This window comes from Mastomys coucha, unplaced genomic scaffold (assembly GCF_008632895.1).
Source record: "Mastomys coucha isolate ucsf_1 unplaced genomic scaffold, UCSF_Mcou_1 pScaffold2, whole genome shotgun sequence".
Lineage (NCBI taxonomy): Eukaryota > Metazoa > Chordata > Mammalia > Rodentia > Muridae > Mastomys > Mastomys coucha.
In genome coordinates, this window is record NW_022196902.1 from 2,836,165 (window position 1) to 2,855,990 (window position 19,826).

Sequence of the window (19,826 nt, forward strand, 5' to 3'; positions counted from 1 at the left end):
CTGGGAAAGGAGAAATTCGCATGTAAATAAAGAAAATATCTAAAATAAAAAAAAAATGAAAAAAAAAGTCACCTATATTTCTTGAAAAGTTACAACTATAATCAGTGCATGCATTTGGCTAAATACATAAAACATGTTTATACAGGGCCTTAGTGATAAAATATTTTTATTTTTCATAAATTATAAAGTAAAATGTTGAAATGTAATATGACAGAAAATATAAGAGACTATAGGTTATGACTAGCAACATTTTAGAATTTTGTGATCAACTTAGTATTTAGACTGTAAGTGGCATGAGTATTGTTAAGGTGTGGGGCTGGATAGATGGCTCAGTATTAAGAACACTGCTGCTATTGCAGAGGACCAGAGTTCTGTTCCCAGGACCCACATGGAGACTCACAATCAACTGTAACTCCAGTTTCAGGAGATCCAATGCCCTCTTTAGACCTCCACAGGCACCACACATGCACATGGTGTACACACATACATGGAGGCAAAATACCTATACTCATGAAATAAAATAAATGCTTTAAAAGTACTTAAGGTGACATACCTTTGGTATCAATTTTCTCCATGTCTTTTAGTGCTTGAACAAATGTCAGCTGTGTTTCATTTAGAGGCCAGCTGTTAAACAGCACCAAGCACTGTATGATGTACTTGTAGCACTGTAAAAAGCAAGAGTGTGAGTCAGGACAACCAAAGGAATCTATACAGTATATGCATCGAAAGACTTATTAGGTCAAGCTTATAAAGTGAAAAATTTCCCACTTAAATCCGCAGGACACCTGGAATCCACCTTTATTTATAGTGTTAATTGTGTGGAAGGACAAGAAAGTTCTCTAGACTGATTGACAAGTCACATTTTCTCCCTTAATTAATGGTTTCATTTTTTTTAAATCAGTTTTTCTTTTTATTTTGGCTATTTTTATGTCAACTTGACACAGGCTAGAGCCATTTAAAGGAGAGGACTTTAAATGAGAAAATGCCTTCCTAAAAACAAGATGCAGGCAAGCCCATACTGCATTTTCTTAATTAGTGATTGATGTGGGAGTGATTCCATTGTGGGTGGGGCCATCACTGGGTTCTGTAAAAAAGCAGGCTGAGCAAGCCAGAGGGAGTAAGCCAATGAGCAGCACCCCTCCATAGCTTCTGTATCAGTCTCCAATTCTGTTTGAATTCCTGCTCTGACTTCCCTTGGTGATGAACTGTGATGTACAAGAGTAAATCGAATACATCCTTTCCTTCCCAATTCACTTTTGACTTTAGAGAATCAACTGTGATTAACAAGGGACTAGAACCACTCAAGTAAAATTTTTGCTTTGCTGGGACAGTGAATGGTTATGTGTAGAGTCTTCCAAGTGATACTGGTTTTGAAGGCAGGAAGGGGTCATTGACAGCAGCTAAGGCTTGACATATGAAAGGTCAGGTCATTGGTGAAGGTGCAGCCTCAGTGGCAGACTAAGTAAGGTCCAGGACTGAAAGGGGCATGCAAAGAAGTTGAGGCTTGGCATCAGGAAGAGAGGCTAAATGAAGCTATTGGTGAAAGTGCAGCCTAGCTATGGCAGAACTGTAGCTCTGCCACAGAAGTGTAGCCCAGCATTTTGGAGATGCTAGTACCACCGACTGAACATTGAGAGCACAGCAGCACTGGAGTGGCGCCTCCCTAGGCTTAGACGATAGCTTGTGTGTGCTGCAGAAGATGAAGAAGGGGAAGGGGCCCAAGCCTTTTGGAAAAGCCCAAACATTGGCCATTGAGTTATTTACAGTTAAAATTTAGTTTTGTTTGGATTTGACTGTGCCTGTGCCTTGGTCCTTGGAGACCACAGTTGAGAGATAGTGGATTCTAAAAGACTTTGAAATTTAAAAGATATATGTATTTTAAAGAGACTGAAATTGTATATGTTTGAATTTTTAAAGATTGTGGGACTTTTAAACTTCTTTCCTACTTTACTCAAATTACTTCCATACTAACCAATATTAATTATCACTAAAAAGATTGTGTAGTGCAGTGGCTCTCAACAGGTGGGTAGTGACCCCTTTAGGGGTACAATAACCCTTTCACAGGGGTCAATCATACCTGATATCCTGAATATTAGATATTTATATTATGATTCATATCAGTAACAATATTACAGTTACGACATTGCAACAAGGACAATTTATTGTTTGGTTTAAACATAAATAATTTTGGTTTAATTCCATAGCATGAGAAACTACTATATTAAAGAGTCATAACATTAGGAAGGTTGAGAACCACTTGTTTAGTATGTCTTAATATTTGAAAAGGAAAGTTCTCTTTGTTGTTCCTTTTCAACAAGGACTTATTCAAATTACAATTCACCCTTATACATTTTGGAGCAATTTCAGATAATTTCTTGGAATGGTGAAGGTTTTTATCTGGATTATGATTGCCTTGAAAGGTTCACTACAGGCTACTTGACAGATGGGAGTTTTTAAGATGTGATCTCTATGTATTGTAATGCTAAATGCAGACCTAGTCCCAGAAATGAGAGAGTCCAAACTTAGATCCAAGTGCGCTATATTACTTTGCCCCCAAATTATTTCTGATTAGCAAATAAAGATGCCAGCAGCCAATAGCTGGGCAGAGGAGATATAGGCGGGGTTTAGGGTTCCCGGTTTGGGATCAGAGGAAAACCACAAGGGGAGAAGGTGGAGAGAGGAGGAAGCCACCATGGGTTAAGTGAATCATAAAATAATGGCCATGTGGTTCGGCTAATTGGAGTTAAGAGCAGCCCAGACAAAACATGGCAAATTATATAATGGAATTATTGGCTGTGAAAAAAAAAATAGCATAGAGGATAGATATCTGCCCAGCTCTTGTGCTGCTTAAGGTTTACTGTAAATAAAAAGGTTGTGTATGTCTTTTCTCTGGAAACTAGCTGATTAAATGTGGGGTAAAAACCCCAGATTGAGATTTTAAAAAACTTACAATATACTACTGCCCACCATTGGGCAAAAACTCACTTTAAAAAAATTAATTTCAGATTCCCTAACAAAAAACACAAGCTTCCCTGTAAAATTGGTTTCTTAGTAAATTCAGATTTTCACCAAACCTTGTGCTTTTCCCCCAAACCATGCAGAATACCAGACAAAGACTAAAATATGTGCTAATTTGGCACCCCTAATTCCAATGTTTATAGTGTAAGCTAAGACATAGCTGTGTCTCACCCCCCAAACCGAAAAGAAACAATACACTGAGCGGCAGGCTCAAACTTGAGATTGTGGTCTTTCCAAATGCTACTCTATGCTGCCTTGAAGATGCAGCTTGAATAGGAGATGCTAAACACCCCTGTTGAGCAATGAAGCAATGTCCTGCTGCTCAGAGAGCAAGAGCAAGGCTGCATGCCTCCCACAATCAAAAACATTATAAAAAATTAAATAAATTAAGATGTCCACGCTACCTTAAGCACCTGGTTTCCTTCAACTTGGCCTCCACGGGAAAACTGGGACTGCTTGGCCTAGCATATGACACATATATGATGGCTTGAGAATAGGGTTATACAGTAAATAAAATGAAATTTAAATAAAGTTAAATATAAAAAGTATATTAATTTAATTTATATAAAGAGAAAGGAGATATATGTATATTTATCAACAGAATATTAATCCCCAAAGAAGGGATAAATAAATGAAAATCTATATAAATGTTTTTAAGGATACATGAATAAATGGATAAATCCAGGCTTAATGCTTAGGACACAAAGATAGGGACAGATAGGTTTCTTGTGAGACTGAGACCCACGTAATGTACAGAACAAATCCAGGTCAGCTTAGGCTACACAGAGAAACCTTATCTCAATAAATAATAATAGTTGTTTTAATTATCAATATAAAGATGGGTATAACTTCAGTGGTTATAATGGAATGACATCCTCTATGAGAGAGGAAAAAATAGAGCAAACCTGAATTAAAAAGAGACTGCTAAATTAAATCAATCTATACTTTTGGTGACTTTGGGTTGCTGGACCAAGGAAATGCTATTTTGGGAGAAAGGCTCTGTATTTGTATTAACGGGAAATTTAAAATGGCTTTGGCCCTCTAAAGATCTTGGCTGCAGCAGAAAAAGAAATCAATAAGACCAAACAAGTCAGGTAACATAATTTGATGATCCCTCTACATAGGAACAGCTCTGAAACTGACTGGGCCATAAAAATGTCTCTAGCCTGATCTTCAGCTATACATAGCCAATGGATTTTGTCAGCTACAGAGTCCTCTAACTTCATCATGGCATCCTTTCATACAGCAGGAATGCCGATGTACATTGCAGCTTGAGTATATGATCACACTAACTCATAAAGATAATTGTAGTTCACAATTAAAAAAAGAAAGACAAATTCACTCTTACCTGACCTGTTCACCTTGTAATTCCATACAAACATCTTTATAGAACTAAATATTGGTTGTAAGGTTTCTATATTACCAAATGAAACAGCAGGAGGGCAGTCCTGACAAGATCACCCTCAGGGACACTGAGATGACCTGATGTTCCAGCTCCCTGCCTGATTCTTTCTCAACTGATGTTCTTTCCAGAGACTTGCTTCAAAAACAACTTCAGGAAAGTCTGCTAGTCCTTGATGACCTGGGTTCATCCAGCCTTTCAGACTGTTCCAATCAGGACTTCAGTTACACCCTGATCCTCTGCAACACATAAACACTACACAACAAATAATTCCAGCTAGCTTTATTTTGACTTCACTTTTTGGGCCCCAAACAGGAATTCTTTACCCCAATTCAGCAGAAAGCAATTATTAAGAATACAAATAAACAAAAACATCATCTCAGTCCCTTAAGTTGAAACGTATGGTTTTGGTTATTTTATAAATTATAGATATGTTGTCATTTTAAGGGATAATTTATAAATAATTACGTTCTTGGACAGGAAAGAAACAAAATAGTGAGCTTTGAATTAAGGATTTCTATCTTTTCTTTCCTCTTTTCTGTCCTTCTTTCTTACGCAAAGGGAAGAGGGTTGAAAGGAAAAAATGGGGAGATATAGTAAGATTATAATTAGACAAATATGAATTAGACAAATATGAATGGGTTATTTAATCTTAAACAAAAGCATTTTTAGCAATAATCTTACATTGATGGACATCTTTATATTTTGATACAGGATTGAGGTTATATTTTATTACATTGGTACAGGTTTAAGGTTTTCATTGGTATAAATCTTTGTATATTGATACAAAATTTAAGATTAATTTTGTTACTCTTAGATAGGCATTGTCCTTATGCAACACATTTAAAAATACAAAGTTGAGTAAGTTCTTTAAACAAACTGTTTAGGATAACTAAGCAATGCAAGTTAATAGATAGCCAAACTCATGGTCATATTGGATACTAATTTAGTAAATTGCAATAACATACTTTCAAAGTTATTCAAATAGTAAATAGTTAAATATAAGCAGTGTTTAACAATTCACATATGCTATATATTGATAGATGGTCTTCAAAAGCATCAGAGATCCACAGAATATGACATTTAAAATCATTTCATTATTAAAGGATCTTTTGACTATTAGACAGATTTCCTTCTGGAAGCACCCCATTCCACTTTAAAGAAGAAAATGAACATCAATTACTTCTATGTGGAGTTGCTATAATTGTGGAAGTCTACCACTGGGTAAGAAATGCCCGAACTTTATCTGCAGACAGAATGCTGTCCACAAAGGACAAACAGACACAAAATAGTTGATTGCTAAGCTCTGATAATACAGGGTAAGTTAGTCCTTGATAACTCTTGCTTCACTTAAGGTCTGTCAGATGTTCTAGTTAGAAGGCTGAAAATAGATGCTCCAACATTATTAGCAATATTGGGGACTGTCCAGGTGATAATCTATCTCTGTCATTTCTATAATTTTTTGAAGCTGTGTTCCTATACTTCCTGCATACTCAAATAATATTTATTCCTTCTAAATCTCTGATGAAGTTGAAGATGAGTTAGTTATAGTCTCACAATTTAACTTAAGTTGTTTATGATTTAAGAAGATGTTCTAGGTCTAAAAAGATGTTCATAGAATGGTAATTTATGTTAAAATAATAACAAATATATATACAAAATTCTAACTCACCAAAATATGATGATAAAATACTTTATCTAAATTGTCAAATATAATGGATTGTACATTATAATGTATACCTTATCCTTTTCATAATTGTTATAATTATATTTAATTTATATCTGAGAGAAAAGAGGTTTTTATTGGACTAGAAAAAACTGTTGAGGTTTGGGCCTTTTGCTGTGTATTGTAATGCTAAGTGCAGGTCCTCAAGACCTGGTTGCCCCGAAGATGAGAGAGTCTGCATCCAAGTGATGTTATATGACCTTGCCCCCAAGTTATTTCTGATTAGTAAATAAAGATGCAGTAGCCAATAGCTGGGTAGAGTGGACTTAGGCAAGGTTTAGGATTCCTGGCTTAGGATCAGAGGAAAACCACGAGGGGTAGAAGAGGATGGAAAGAAGAGAAAGCTACCACGGGTTAGGTCATAAAATAACGGCCATATGGATTGGCTAATTGGAGTTAAGAGTGGCCCCGACAAAACAAGGCAAATTATACAATGGAATTATTGGCTGTGAAATAGACATAATAACATAGAGGATAGATATCTGCCCAGCTCTTGTGCTGATTAAAGTTTATTGTAAATATAAAGGTTGTGTGTGTCTTTTCTCTGGAAATTAAGTTACTAAAAGTGAAGTAAAAATGCCAGATGGAGATAAAAAAAAATCTACAATAGGGAGGGTTGTATATAACACTCCCCCAATTTTAAGCCTGACTTTAAAAGTTTACTAATGTCTTTCTAATGTTATGTCACTTGACTGAAAAGCACAGACTACTTGTGGTAAGTAGAAAGGTCATTTACAGTGTTTTGAGTGGCTTACTGACTGTCTGTCCTGCATTAAAGTGTAAATGCTTATTGTGTAGAGAACTTGAGTGTGCTTGCTGAAGTCAACTGCCAGTTATTTTACAATTACATTGCTGTTAAGGAAGACAAGACATTGTGCTGTCTCAAGTTCCATTGTTGACACAGAGCAAAGCTAATGACTGGTGTGACTCTAGGAGCAGCATAGTTGGTAGTTAAGGGCACAATGTCACGAGAGGGAGCAGTGTCCATTCAAGTCCTGCTTTTGCATATGCTGGCTGATTGTTACTGAGCAGGTCACTCTGGCTCTCTGTGCCCATGTCTATTCATGTTATATGGGAATAATAAGGGTACATGCTTAATGGTTAACTGGAACACTGAGGATGTGTGTCATACAAAGGATTGAGTAAATGCAGATGCATTGCACCTGGTAAGCTTCTAAAATCTCATTAGCTCTAAGTTTTGTGTATTCTGTTGAATTTTTTTAGGCATGTTTAGATAAGTAATTATCTTATCTACAAATAAATTAGTAGTTCTCTTACTTTGCTACTAACCACTTTGATCCTCTATTGCCATAATGCTGCAATGTTATTAAATATTATCAAGAATACTGAGGATTCTTTTCTTATGCTATTTTAAGGAAAATATGACAAGTTCAAATATTAATATATTATTTTGTACAGATTTCTAGATGAAGGCTGCTAGTGAGTAGAATTTGCATTTATTTTCATTAAGTATCTGTAAGTAGGAGCTGAGCATGAAAAGCTGTCTGAGGGTCACACAACTATTCTCATGTAGTCTGTTTCTGTGGATTTACATTAATAGATTTTTCTAATGACAGATCTCACGAATTCCTGGAGAGATGTTCTCTGCTCACTCGTAGCATGCCAGAACTGGTTAACTGGTATATCATTTATAATTTCTCACTATTTGATCACCTAAATTTATTCATTTCTTTCATGTTCTCTTTATCTGGATATGGAATCAAAATTGTGTGGATGTCTGTGGATAATATCCTAGGTGCAGGGCCTCATGACTTAATTCCAGCACCTGGGAGGCTGAGGTTTATAGGCTACCACAAGTAAGGCCAGCTTGGGATACATAGCAAGGTCCAGGCCAGTCACATGTTGGGCCCTATTTGGCCCTGGTTTGGGCCTTGACGACAAACCTGAGCCTGGTTAGAGTTTTGTAAACTGTCTCAGTCACTTCCTTACTGGAGTGACTCAGAACAACCTGCTTAAGCCTGCCTTTGCCTAGGTCCTGCTGACATAGAGTAACTATAACTGTTGGTTCCCTTAGTCACCCATTCCCTTCATCAACTTTCCCCTCCCCCTACATCATCTCACCTCAGCAGAAAACTCCGCCTCCTCTCTCAGTCCTTTATAAAGAAAAGATTGATACAATAAAACGAGTTCCTGTTTTGACAGACTCCCCGCTCGGCTCCAGGTGATTATTCTCCAGAGGCAGGTGATCTAGCCAGGACACTCACCATCCCGCTCAGCCCTGAGAGGCTCGGCTGGACCAGGTTTTTTCTCTCTCTCCTCTCTCTCTCTCTCTCTCTCTCTCTCTCTCTCTCTCTCTCTCTCTCTCTCTCTCTCTCTCTCTCTCTTCTCTCTCTCTCTCCCTCTCTGTGTCTCTGTCTCTCTCTTTCTCTCTCTCTCTCTCTCTTGAGATCCTGTTTCAAATGTCTTATTCTAATAAGATAAGATTGTTCTTGTGTTTTCTAAAAAATACTATTTCTTGATTCATTCCATAAACTAGCTGGTGATGTGTTATTTAGCAAGGGAAAACTTTGAAGGTATTATAATTGCAACTTTTTTTAAATCACATTTCTCAGATTGTTATTTCCTTATTAATGGGTTTTGCAAAACTCCTTTCTCATCCACCACTAGCTTCCACTGCCCTAGTGTTTAATTCTGCAAGCTTAGACTAGCCTGTGCTACTCAATGGCCTTGAGGTCCTGCACTATTTTCCTGTGTTTGGGAAATTTAGGCCTCTGTGTTCTTCTCCCAGGTCTTATGAGTAGCACATATGCTTTAGAATCATAAAAAGCAAAAACTATGGATAATTCACTTTGAGACATTTTGTTTGTAAGTTTCATTGGCTTATTTTTCACATCATTCTCAGAACCTTGGCTCTTTTCAATGAGTTACTAAGTAGCTCATTTCTAACTCTTGTTGTCTGAGCTTAGCTCATGCACTTCTGAACATCCATTGCTCACTGATGAATTGAAAAGTCAGTATTTCATTAAACACACATTAGTGTTGCTGACAAAGTACAATTTTAGAGTTGTTATTAAAAACGCATTACTGAGTTCTATGTTTCATTAATACTCAGTTGATCTTTTTAACTAAAAGATTATTTAACATTCTCTATCATGTTTTCACATTTGTGGGCTTTTAAACTATTATTATTAGTGTATGTACAACTGCATTATGCTAATATTGCCCATCTATAGGTACTTTCACTTTTATTGAGGGGCCTATTAATTTTTCATCACAAACTATATTTTTAAAAATAAGTACTTTAGTTTTGCATGTGCATGCATATGAATATGCACAGGGGTCCTAAGGGATCAGAGAATATTTAGTCTCTGGAGCTGGAGTTGTAGCAGGTGGCGAGCCACCTTGTGTGGCTGCTGAGAACCAAACTTCCGTCCTTAACCCCTAAGCTATCTCTCCAGCACCAAATCTATCTTTTAAGATATCCTGAATGGAGTAGGGAATGCCTGAGGGAATGAAATACTTCTGAAAGTGTGAAAACCTGTAGTCAAATTTCAACAACCTTTTTAAGGGTAGTAGCTGTGTCTGTTCCTGTGGCAAGATAGGGGCTGAAGGTGGAGTATCCCTGAAAGTTGTGAGTGAGATAACAGGAGTATGTGCTGCAGCAAACAACACACAGACCCTGTTACAAATGAGATAGCAGGCAAGGACCTCCAGCAGAGGCTGGCCTCTGGCTTTCCATAGTGTGTCTTGACACATGTGCTCCCATACTCACACACAGGAGTGCCGACAGGCACATACATAGGAAGTAATCAAATGTCCAGCGTATGCCAAGACAAAGGCACTATAATTAGAAATTTCAAATCGCCAAAATGGTTCCTATTTTAATCCTCAGGTTCATCAGTTTCCAGGAAGCATACACTGAACATTTCAATTGGATTCTTGACTTACATTTTTTCCTACACCATTCCAATAGTTGTTTGGTTTCTATTGAGTTGGGTAGTTGAGTGTCTTCACATTATTTAAGATTACAGCTTCTTGATTCATTCTTTCAATGTTTCCATGTTTCTAATGATTTCTAAGTCATCTGGTTTTGATCATCATCACAGTTATTGCCCAGTTCCTGTTTCCATTCTGTGACATAAGTTCTTCCCTCTCTTTACACGTATGTGCTCATTCTGTGTGCCTGTGCACATGGGCATACAGGGCACCAGTTGGTACATATATGTGTGGAGGACAGCTTGGAGTTTCTTTCTCAGTCTTTCTCTACCTTATTTTTGAGACAGACTAGATCCAGAGCTTTCTATCTTTTCCTAGGCTAACTGGCAATTGACATCTGCTTGCCTAGGCCTCCCAGGCTGGAGTTACACACATACATTTTACCCATTAAACCATCTTCCTAGCCCCAAATAATTGTTTTGTTTTGTTTTTTCCAGTTAATGTACCTGCTGTGGTGTGCTAGAATTTTCTTCGACAGTGGGTATGTTCAAAACTTCTTCTTCCAGCAGGGGCATTCCTGTGTCTGTTAGTACACCCCCAGGTCTTCCTTTGAAGGATTTCTGACTTTGTTGGCCAGATTTCTTCTTGGTCAGCACTTCTGGTTCTTTCTTAGGTAAGGGATGAGATAAAAGAACTTGCTTGCTAGCTAAAAAGGAGAAATATTATGTTAGAATATTTGATATTATTGAATAAATAAATAGGTTACATATACACATGTAGAATATAGTATACTTGAAAGGACATGATTATTTTAAGGAGATAAAAATACATTAGATTATTAACATTTTTATGGTCTTAGAGAAGTTTCCTGAGACATTTCATGTAGGGCTAGAGAGCTACCTCATCAGTTAAGAGCACAGGATGCTCTGGAAGAGCATCTTAGTTTCATTCCCAGTATCCACATGGTGCCTTAAAAACACCAGTGGCCCCAGCACCAAACTCCTCCTCCTCCTGTCCTCTGTGGGACCAGACATCCACATGGTACCCAGTCAGACATGGAGGCAAACACTCATATACATACACTTCAATAAATCTTAAAAAGTAGAGGCAGGCTCATGTATAAGAAATATTTTTCCCAAAGAACGGTCTTTGAAGGAGAGTCCTAACCAACCTATTATTTTTTGGAGCCTACTTAGGCATAGAATTACAATGGTGTCACTGGAGTTGACCCCAGTGTTTGTTAAGTGTTGAGTTTTGATTTCTTATTTCAACTGTCTTAAATGCCACAGCAACACAAGCGTCTCTTTCTGCATGCACAGCAGACGCCAGACAGGTACTCACACTGGGAGCTCAACGCTTTCTCATTCCCAAGAAAGTAGAAGGCCGGGATGATGGCCTGCCCTTTGCCCACAGTGCTTACGATGACCTCCTCACTTTCCAGCACCTGCAGCTTGATGAAGGCATCAGGTTTGGATGTGCGGACCTGTAGCGTAATAGACTGTGCCACTGTCACTTTAATGGAGTACCTGTTGTGAGAAAGGTTCATCTCTATGAGCAAAGACACTGGTCTGTCCCTTAAGTCTGTAAAGAAACTGCTGTTTGTTCTCATTTGATTATCTGAAAGTTAATACAGCTTTGTAAGACCCACAGATATGCTAAAACCTTAGAGTCCTGGAAGACTTGGACAAAAAGAACCCAATCCCATGCAGCTGAGAAAAACAGTAGCACATGTTTCTGTCATTAGAAAATGCCAAGTAGTGAATGCATCTTTTTGTTAAGTATGATGAGAAGATGCATATGAAGCAGTATAGATATAAAAGCTACCATCCTTGACAGCCACGTGACAGCTACTGCCGTGGACCAGGTTCGTTGCAGGGACCCAAATTTCCATGGGATGAGAATTCTGGTCAGGTGGGCAATAAGTCGACAGATGACAAACAGACTCGAGACACAAGGGTGTGGTGAATGTGAATGTATTTGTGCAAGGTGAGAATCAGGCTTAAATACCATACAGCAAACAGGGCAGGTGTCAAGAGTCATGTAGGCAAGTGACCGCACATCAAGGTCAGTAGGGTCTGGTAGCTAGGTGTGAAGCAGGAGGAAGAGGAGTGGAACTCTCCCTGTTGAGGCATTTTGATATTCCTAGGCTAATTCTCTGGTTCTGCTGGAGGCATGACCAGGAGGTTTCAATCTAGCATTTCCTGCTAATTCTCTGGGTCTAGCTGGGGGCAAGCAGTGGGGAGTTCTGACCTAACACTTTTAGCTAATGTCCTTGAGTGAGGGAAACCCTTCATTACTCTCTAGTATGTAAAACATTTCTAACTATTGTAAACTATCTATTGCCCTAAGGAATGTACTCAACCTCTGTTGCTAGCTCTGGCGAGGCAGATACTTTGAGAGAAATTGCAAGCTATGGACAGCTTGGTATTAAACTAGGATAGTTGGAAACATTGTGCTGGCCAGAAAACAGTGCCCAATCTTAGCCATTTACGAATCATTACTTGGGGTACCTTTATGCCTAATTATGAGGGTGTGTTGACGATTGGAAAGACTAATCTGGAACACGTCTGAGTTAGGGGATACCAGCGACTGTCTGAAACCCAGGAGGCACAGAACTCCTTTTGGAATCTTTTTGCCTCTTATCCTTTATCAGGATTTTATCCCCAATATTTTGGATGTGACTGGAGTAGATGAGTGTGCATAGCAAGCTACTTGTACTTTTTAACTAAATATAATTGCAATGTGTGTTGTGTGATAGAGTAGGAGAGAGAGAGAGAGAGAGAGAGAGAGAGACAGAGAGACAGAGAGACAGAGAGACAGAGAGACAGAGAGACAGAGAGACAGAGAGACAGACAGAGACAGAGACAGAGACAGAGAGAGGGACAGAGAGAGAGACAGAGGAGAGAGGACATGCAAGCACACATGTAGGGGTGAGTGGGGTCTCTTTCCACCTTTCCATGAATTCCTGGGATGGAACTTAGGTTGTCACACTTGGGTATTTCATGGCAAGCACTTTATCCTCCAAGCCATCTTTCTAGTTCTTGGATTTTTTTGTTTTGTTTTGTTTTGTTTTTTTAAATTTTGTTGTTGTTTTCTCTAGTAATTCTTCACAAATGCTCAGAACCTATTATAGACTTTCAATTTCTCTAAGTGAATGAAAATAAAACAAAAGGCAAATCAGGCAAGCCCATCACTTTGCACTCCAGCATGACCTGCCTTTCCTTCCACAGGCCAGGATTCCAAGCAGCGTGTATGGAAACTTCTAGTTTTACCTTCTAACTTCTTAGGAGAGTCTAGCACGGTTGAAGGGATCATTGGTGCCTTGTCTTTAGAAACCTGTCATCCCTGAGCAAAGCAACTTCAAGCCTGACCCTTCTTTTCAGGTGTGCTTTCTCAGGCTCCTCTGCCATTGATATCCCATGCTTGTCAGGGAAACAATGATCTTCCTTCATTCATAGACTGAAAAAAGGGGAATCCAGGTTCCTAAATGGAAGCCTCAAGCTGAGCTCTCTCTTCAAAGGGTCACATGGCTGTTACTGATATTTACAAGCAGGATCTCTTTTCCTACTGACCACGTTACGATTAGCTTCTGTCCTGTGTTCTTGCCTGAAGTAAATGATGTCATCCTGACATTTCCCTGAGGCAAGCTCAACCACCCTAGGCTGTCAATTTTATCTCAGCATTTTAAAATGTTTTCTCTCCAGATTCATGAACCTCTTTATGATTGGTTCAAATTGTATCTCTTCTTCCTACAAAAGCCTTGTTGGAGCCCTCACAAGGTCATCTTATGTAGAGATAATTTATCACAGGAAAAGCTAAAGGATGAGGCCAAATCAGTATGGCTGGTGGCCTCAAGAATAATAGGGTAGGAGTTAGAAACAGCCACACAATAAAACACTGTATAAAGATGAACAGAGGTCTGCATGATGTCCCAGCAAGCATAGAATGCTGAGAGGAAGTCAAAAATAGATTCTTTCCAGAATGCGCTGGAGACTCCCGGCCCTGGTGACAACTTAACTTCAGAGTGAACTTGCAGAGTGTAAGATGAGACATTTGTGTCAGCTACCCAGTGTTGTGCCAAGACCTTGATGGGGTAGCTATAGCAGACTCTTGGACTGAAGTTCCTGTTGCCAGGGTTACCACCTGAGTCATCTTAACAGCTGTCTGTCTGTCTACCATTTGAATATTCGTTTCATTCAGATCAACATCTGGCAGCCATCTCAGTTAATCTGTTAATAATCTATACCTTGAATAATTGAATAGAATTCCATAATAATATGGTGATAGCTTTTGTCTTAGAAATTATATTGATTTCTTTCAAATTCATGTATTGACACAAGTCTTATAATGTCAATTTTCTTAAAACTCTTTAAAGCATTCTGTTGCTGTTAAGGTGAAAGGGTTCTATTTCCTGTGTTAGGAGGCCACACAGGTAAGCAAATTAATCATTCCTTTTTTTAGTTTTTGCTTTCCTTTTTTCTCATTTTTTCTACAGAAAATGTTGAAAATGTTACAGGAAGACAAATTGAGAGACAAACCCACCACTTGCATGCCTGCACCTCAGTGTACTTTCACTCAGAATATTCTTTACTTCTTAACCTCGGTATAAAATATGTTCGTGTAGAAAGTCAAATGTGTGCTTAAGGTCGTGCTACATACATCTTTCTGTAATTGAATATTACTTATTTAGTTTTTGTTTAAGAATTACATTTTTAAGGGGAAAAATTTCTGTATTAAAATTATTATAGAGGGCTAGAGAGATGGCTCAACGGTTAAGAGCACTGACTGCTCTTCCAGAGGTCCTGAGTTCAAATCCCAGCAACCACATGGTGGCTCACAACCATCTGTAATGGGATCTGATGCCCTCCTCTGGTGTTCTGGTGTGTCTGTGTACTCATATACATAAAATAAATAAATAAATCTTTAAACAATTAAAAAATAAAATTATTATAGGAAAAAATCAGGCAAAGCATATTATTTGTCAAATTTTATCAGAAAGACTTAGTTTTTCCTTCTGAAAACCAACTCACCAATGTATGGTGGCTTTAAAACATATCTGTTCCATATAATAAAGCTCTAGAAAATAGAGTTTTTTTTTCTAGGTACCATAGAACATTCCTGGCATGGCTTTAACAATAAAGAGCATTCCTGTCATGAATTTAACCACATTAATGATTGCATAGTCACATCATATAAAATAGTGAAAAACATCTTGATTTTATTAATAAACAATATCACATGATGCTATATGAGATTGAGCACCACAAAGCTCCCATTATTATGATTTTAGAAGTGGTAAACTATGACCAGAAAGAAATAAGAGACAATAACAAAGCTAAAACTTAAGGCTAGTTGTTAGTTGTTGGATTTCTGATTATGAATGACATGTACATATCTAATGTGTTTTCTAAATTTGAGTGGAAGAACACTTTTCTTTAAAAATAGAAGACATTTAATGCAGGCCAATTATACATTGGGCACTGAGCTAGTTTCTATGTTGAAAAAACATGTCTTCAATTCACATTAATTCTCATAAAGGCTAGTGAACAGATAAGCAACTAAAATGTATACATCACATAAAACATATACCATAGGAATGGCATCAGGATCAAGTACTTATATTTTGAGATTTCAATGCAAAGGGTTTATAATCTGAAAATTATCATTTTTTTCTAAGTGGCAAAATAAGGATAGACTATCACAAACTAATATGTGAGAAAAATAAGTCTGTACAACTGACATGTCTTGGGGAAGGGGAACTTTTATTCTATAAAAGACATGTCTAGATATTACTTGGAGACTGGGTAAGGCCATCAGACTCTGCAGCTAGCTCATTTTTACCCTACCACCAATGGAAAGTTTACAAACATTCTATAGCAGATGTGTGAATATGTATATTAGAAAGGTAACTACCTTGATAATAAAGAATAGACATATAAATTAAGAAGGTGGGGTGACAGTACAAATTTTTAAAAGGAATATAATGGACTCCTAGATTCCAAAAACAACAATTTCATTTAACAAACATAATGAAGACCCTAGAGTAGTGCGGGAGCATTGGGAAGAGATGGGAGAACACACAAAAAGTGGTATATCAGATTTACAATCCACAGAAGCAGCTAAGGAAACAAGTAGACTTGGTACCAGTACCGGGAATTCAGGGGTGGGGGGTAGGGGAGCAGTAACAGAAGGTTGGGATGATAAACAAGGATTGTCCCACCAGAGAGGAGCCATAGATATGGCAGAGGATGGAGAGCATCAAGAACCTAGAAGAGGATCTGGAAGAATCTCATTGAAAGTCAGGTAAAAGGAAGCCTAAGAAATGGGATTAGCATTATTTGAAGCTGTATAGGCTTGCTCAAGCATCCACTTAGCCATGTTACTGCCAATTAGTTACTTCCATAAAATGACAGAACTTAAAACTTAATGAATTCAGAATTATGAATTCATTTTAATATAAATATTACTATTTTTAAAGAACACCTTTACCATCTATCATATACTTGTACCTGAACAGGATTTTCTTGTCATTAGGAATATAGTAGTCTCTGATTTCCTTTATGGTGAAATTGTTGCATGGAGAGTCACGGGAGAGAAACGGTAGTGGGTTGTAAGAGCCTATGAGCCGCAGTTTCCACCGTGCGCCTGATACGAATGTGTCACCAGTATACGCTTCAGCCACAAATGTATATCCCTTCTAAAAGAGAGAGCAGCCACACATATAGGATTCATATTGCCACTAGTCTCTCAAACACGTGGCCCATACATTAAAATAAATGTTACTATATTGATATATCTACACAGAGCCCAGAATCTCATAAGGATTATTAAGCCATTAACATTCTATTTAGCATTCTTCTTAGAAATGATCATTTTAGGGCTGAGGGTGTTTCCAAATGACAGGATGCTTGCTTGGCTTGTGTGAATTCTGGGTTAGATCCCCAGTGCTCTAAACAAACAAACTCTAAGAAATCTCACAGGTTAGTATTCTAAATTGCACTGTTTAGTCTTTCAGGAATTATGATGGGAGTAGAGGAAACAGCTGTTTGTTTGAATTGAAGAAGCATATACATTTGCAAGCCTAGGTCTAATAAGGGTCCTTATCAAGCTTCAAAGCTTGCCTTGTGAAAATCCAAAGGATCGAAATAGACTCCTAACAAGCCAACATGAGTTTATAAGGAAGAGGAACATCATTAGATCATATAGCTAATGCATAGGTAAATAATGACAAAGCTGTTAAAGTCTACAGGATGCAGGATGACTCTGGACGAGGTCTCATCAAGACTAGCCGGTGTTCCACTTGGGTAGCATCCAGGAATACATTTTATGTATCTTTGCATTAGATTTAGACATCCTCTATGTGGGTGAAGATGTTCACTTGTCTCTGGAAAACATCCCTGGGATATCTCATCAAGATGGTTCATCAGTGTCAGAACAAATTATTTAATGGTTAAGAGACTGACAGAAATACCATGCAGGAAAATGACAAGGTCTCAACTTACAGTAGTGTATTCCAAGATGTGTTTTATGAAATACTGATCCAATATATTTTGTGAAAATGGGTTTCTATGATGTAGTACTTTTGGGAAGAATTACATCTATTTTTTCCTCTGGAGATATTCAATATATATTAGCTTATGAAAAATCCTGAGAAATATTGAAAAAACTAATTTATCCTGTAATTTTTCCTTAACTTCAGAACACTATATCTATTAATAGAAAAAAATACACTTAAAAGACACAAACTTTCCAGTGATATATTGGAAACTGATGATTTTCAGTAAGCTACGTACATGTCATTATATCTCTTCAGGTACCAGAGTGTTAAAGCAGTCACACACTACAGAACAAAGAGTGAAGAAATAATTTTCTTTTGATCAGATCTGTTCTGAGGTAACATTCAGTTCTCGGTGCAAAATTTTACCTGGGTCATAAATGATTTGTAAGTGTATTTAAAGACTGAGAATCCTGAAGAGATGAAAAGCCATGCCACAAAAATCAAAAAGGGAAGCTAGTTTTCTAATCACACATTTCTACCTTCTCTACCACAATGTTCTCACCCTAAATTTAAATAGATGCAGAGGGTAGAGACCTGAGAGAGGAATGGGCTTGTTGGGTGCCATCTGAATTTGCAACACAAATTCAAAATTAGCAAAATAACAGCTAAGTGGAGATGGAATGTGCTTCTACATTTTGATTCAAGTTGCATCCTTGAATGAAATCTCACTTCTGTTCAATTAAATATTCTTTAAACGTCTTTACCCAAATTAAGAGGCAATGACTAATATTAGGATAGCCTATTTCCTGAAGGAAAGATTATTTCCAGGATTTGATGGCTTATATGACTTTGTTAGACTTGTCCCTTACACCAAATGGTTCTCAAGCTGTGGGCTTCTATCCCTTTGGGAGCCCAATGACCCTTTCACACAGGTCACCTAAGACCACTGGAAAACATAGTTATTTACATCACCATTCATAACAGTTGCAAAATTATAGCTATGAAGTAGCAACAAAAATTTTATGGTTGGGGGGGTCAGCACAACATATAGAACTGCTTTAGAGAAAACCATTTCCTAAAATTTATATTCTTATATTTTCTTATATTTTAATATTTGTGACCTCTTAATTTTTTTCTTTTTCAAGAGAAGTCTAAGACAAATTTGATAAACGAATTGTCTATATATAAAAACATGTTTACTATGGAAGGGCCTGCAAATCTTTTCTAACATTGGATTTAAATATAAAGCATGATGCTGTAGAAGGCAACATCCATAGGGAAGGGAGATGTCACAGTCCTGGAAATTTTGATGAAACGCCATTTATTATTTTATAGAGCTGGAGAACATGCTGTGTGTTAAATGGAGTTCATAAGGGCACGGTTGATGCAATGGTAAACGATAAATTATACCAAAATAAAGAAAATATGAATGCCACCTTAAAAAGTAGTAAGTACAATGACTACAAATTAAAATGGGATGGTTAAGTATAGATAAAGTAACTGATTCATTGGTTTTAAAAATGAAGAGTTTGGACTGCCAACTCCCTTGAAAGCATACCCAACAATAGTAACTTGCGTCCCATAACCTGCATTCCATTTCCTGCACCACAACTATGCCTGCCTTCCTGGACACATGATGATACCAGAGACAATAGGTAAGACCCTGCCGCAAGCCCTGCCAGCCAACTCCCTTGAAAAAATACCCACAAAGAGTTGTACCCCATATCCTACACTCCATTTTCTGCTCTACAATCCTACCTGCATTACTGAAGGACACTCAGGCCCAAGGAACCCCAGGCCTTGCCAGAGGCAACGTTAGCAGACACAACCTCAGAGTACACACAGGCCACCTAAACCCCAGTGGAGATTCCCTACTGGACCTGAGTAGGCCTGCCGTTCACCAGAACCTCTGGACACTCATGTCAGATGACAGATGAAACAAAGAGGGAAAACACCCATCCAACAACAACAACAACAAAACTCAGAAGTCAACACCCAAATCTATAAAAACCACAACGCCCAGATAGCCAGAAAGCAATCAGTAACAGGCAGGGTAATATGGCAACACCAGAGCCCAGCCACTGTACTTCACCAAGCCCTGGATATTCTGAACACAGCTAAAGCAAATGAAAAGGATCTTAAATCCAATCATATGAAGATGATAGAGGCCTTTAAAGAGGAAAGAAATAAATCCCTTAAAGAAATACAGGAGAGCCCCCTGGGGAGGCAAAGGCTCAAAGAGTCGCAAGGGAGCCGCCTGGCAGCAGGGACCGGATCCTCTCAGC

General features: G+C 37.9%; 1 protein-coding gene across 1 annotated transcript in view; it reads right to left on the bottom strand.

The window, feature by feature from the left end:
- Adgb (androglobin) overlaps positions 1 to 19,826 on the bottom strand; it is a 133,362-nt gene that overhangs the window by 29,640 nt on the left and 83,896 nt on the right. Inside the window, exons 27-31 of the mRNA XM_031380372.1 lie at positions 16,553 to 16,740; positions 11,385 to 11,569; positions 10,550 to 10,749; positions 3,423 to 3,479; positions 554 to 665 (exon numbers count right to left, since the gene is read on the bottom strand). Coding sequence (XP_031236232.1) covers positions 554 to 665; positions 3,423 to 3,479; positions 10,550 to 10,749; positions 11,385 to 11,569; positions 16,553 to 16,740 — 742 coding nt within the window. The remainder of the gene's footprint in view (positions 1 to 553; positions 666 to 3,422; positions 3,480 to 10,549; positions 10,750 to 11,384; positions 11,570 to 16,552; positions 16,741 to 19,826) is intronic.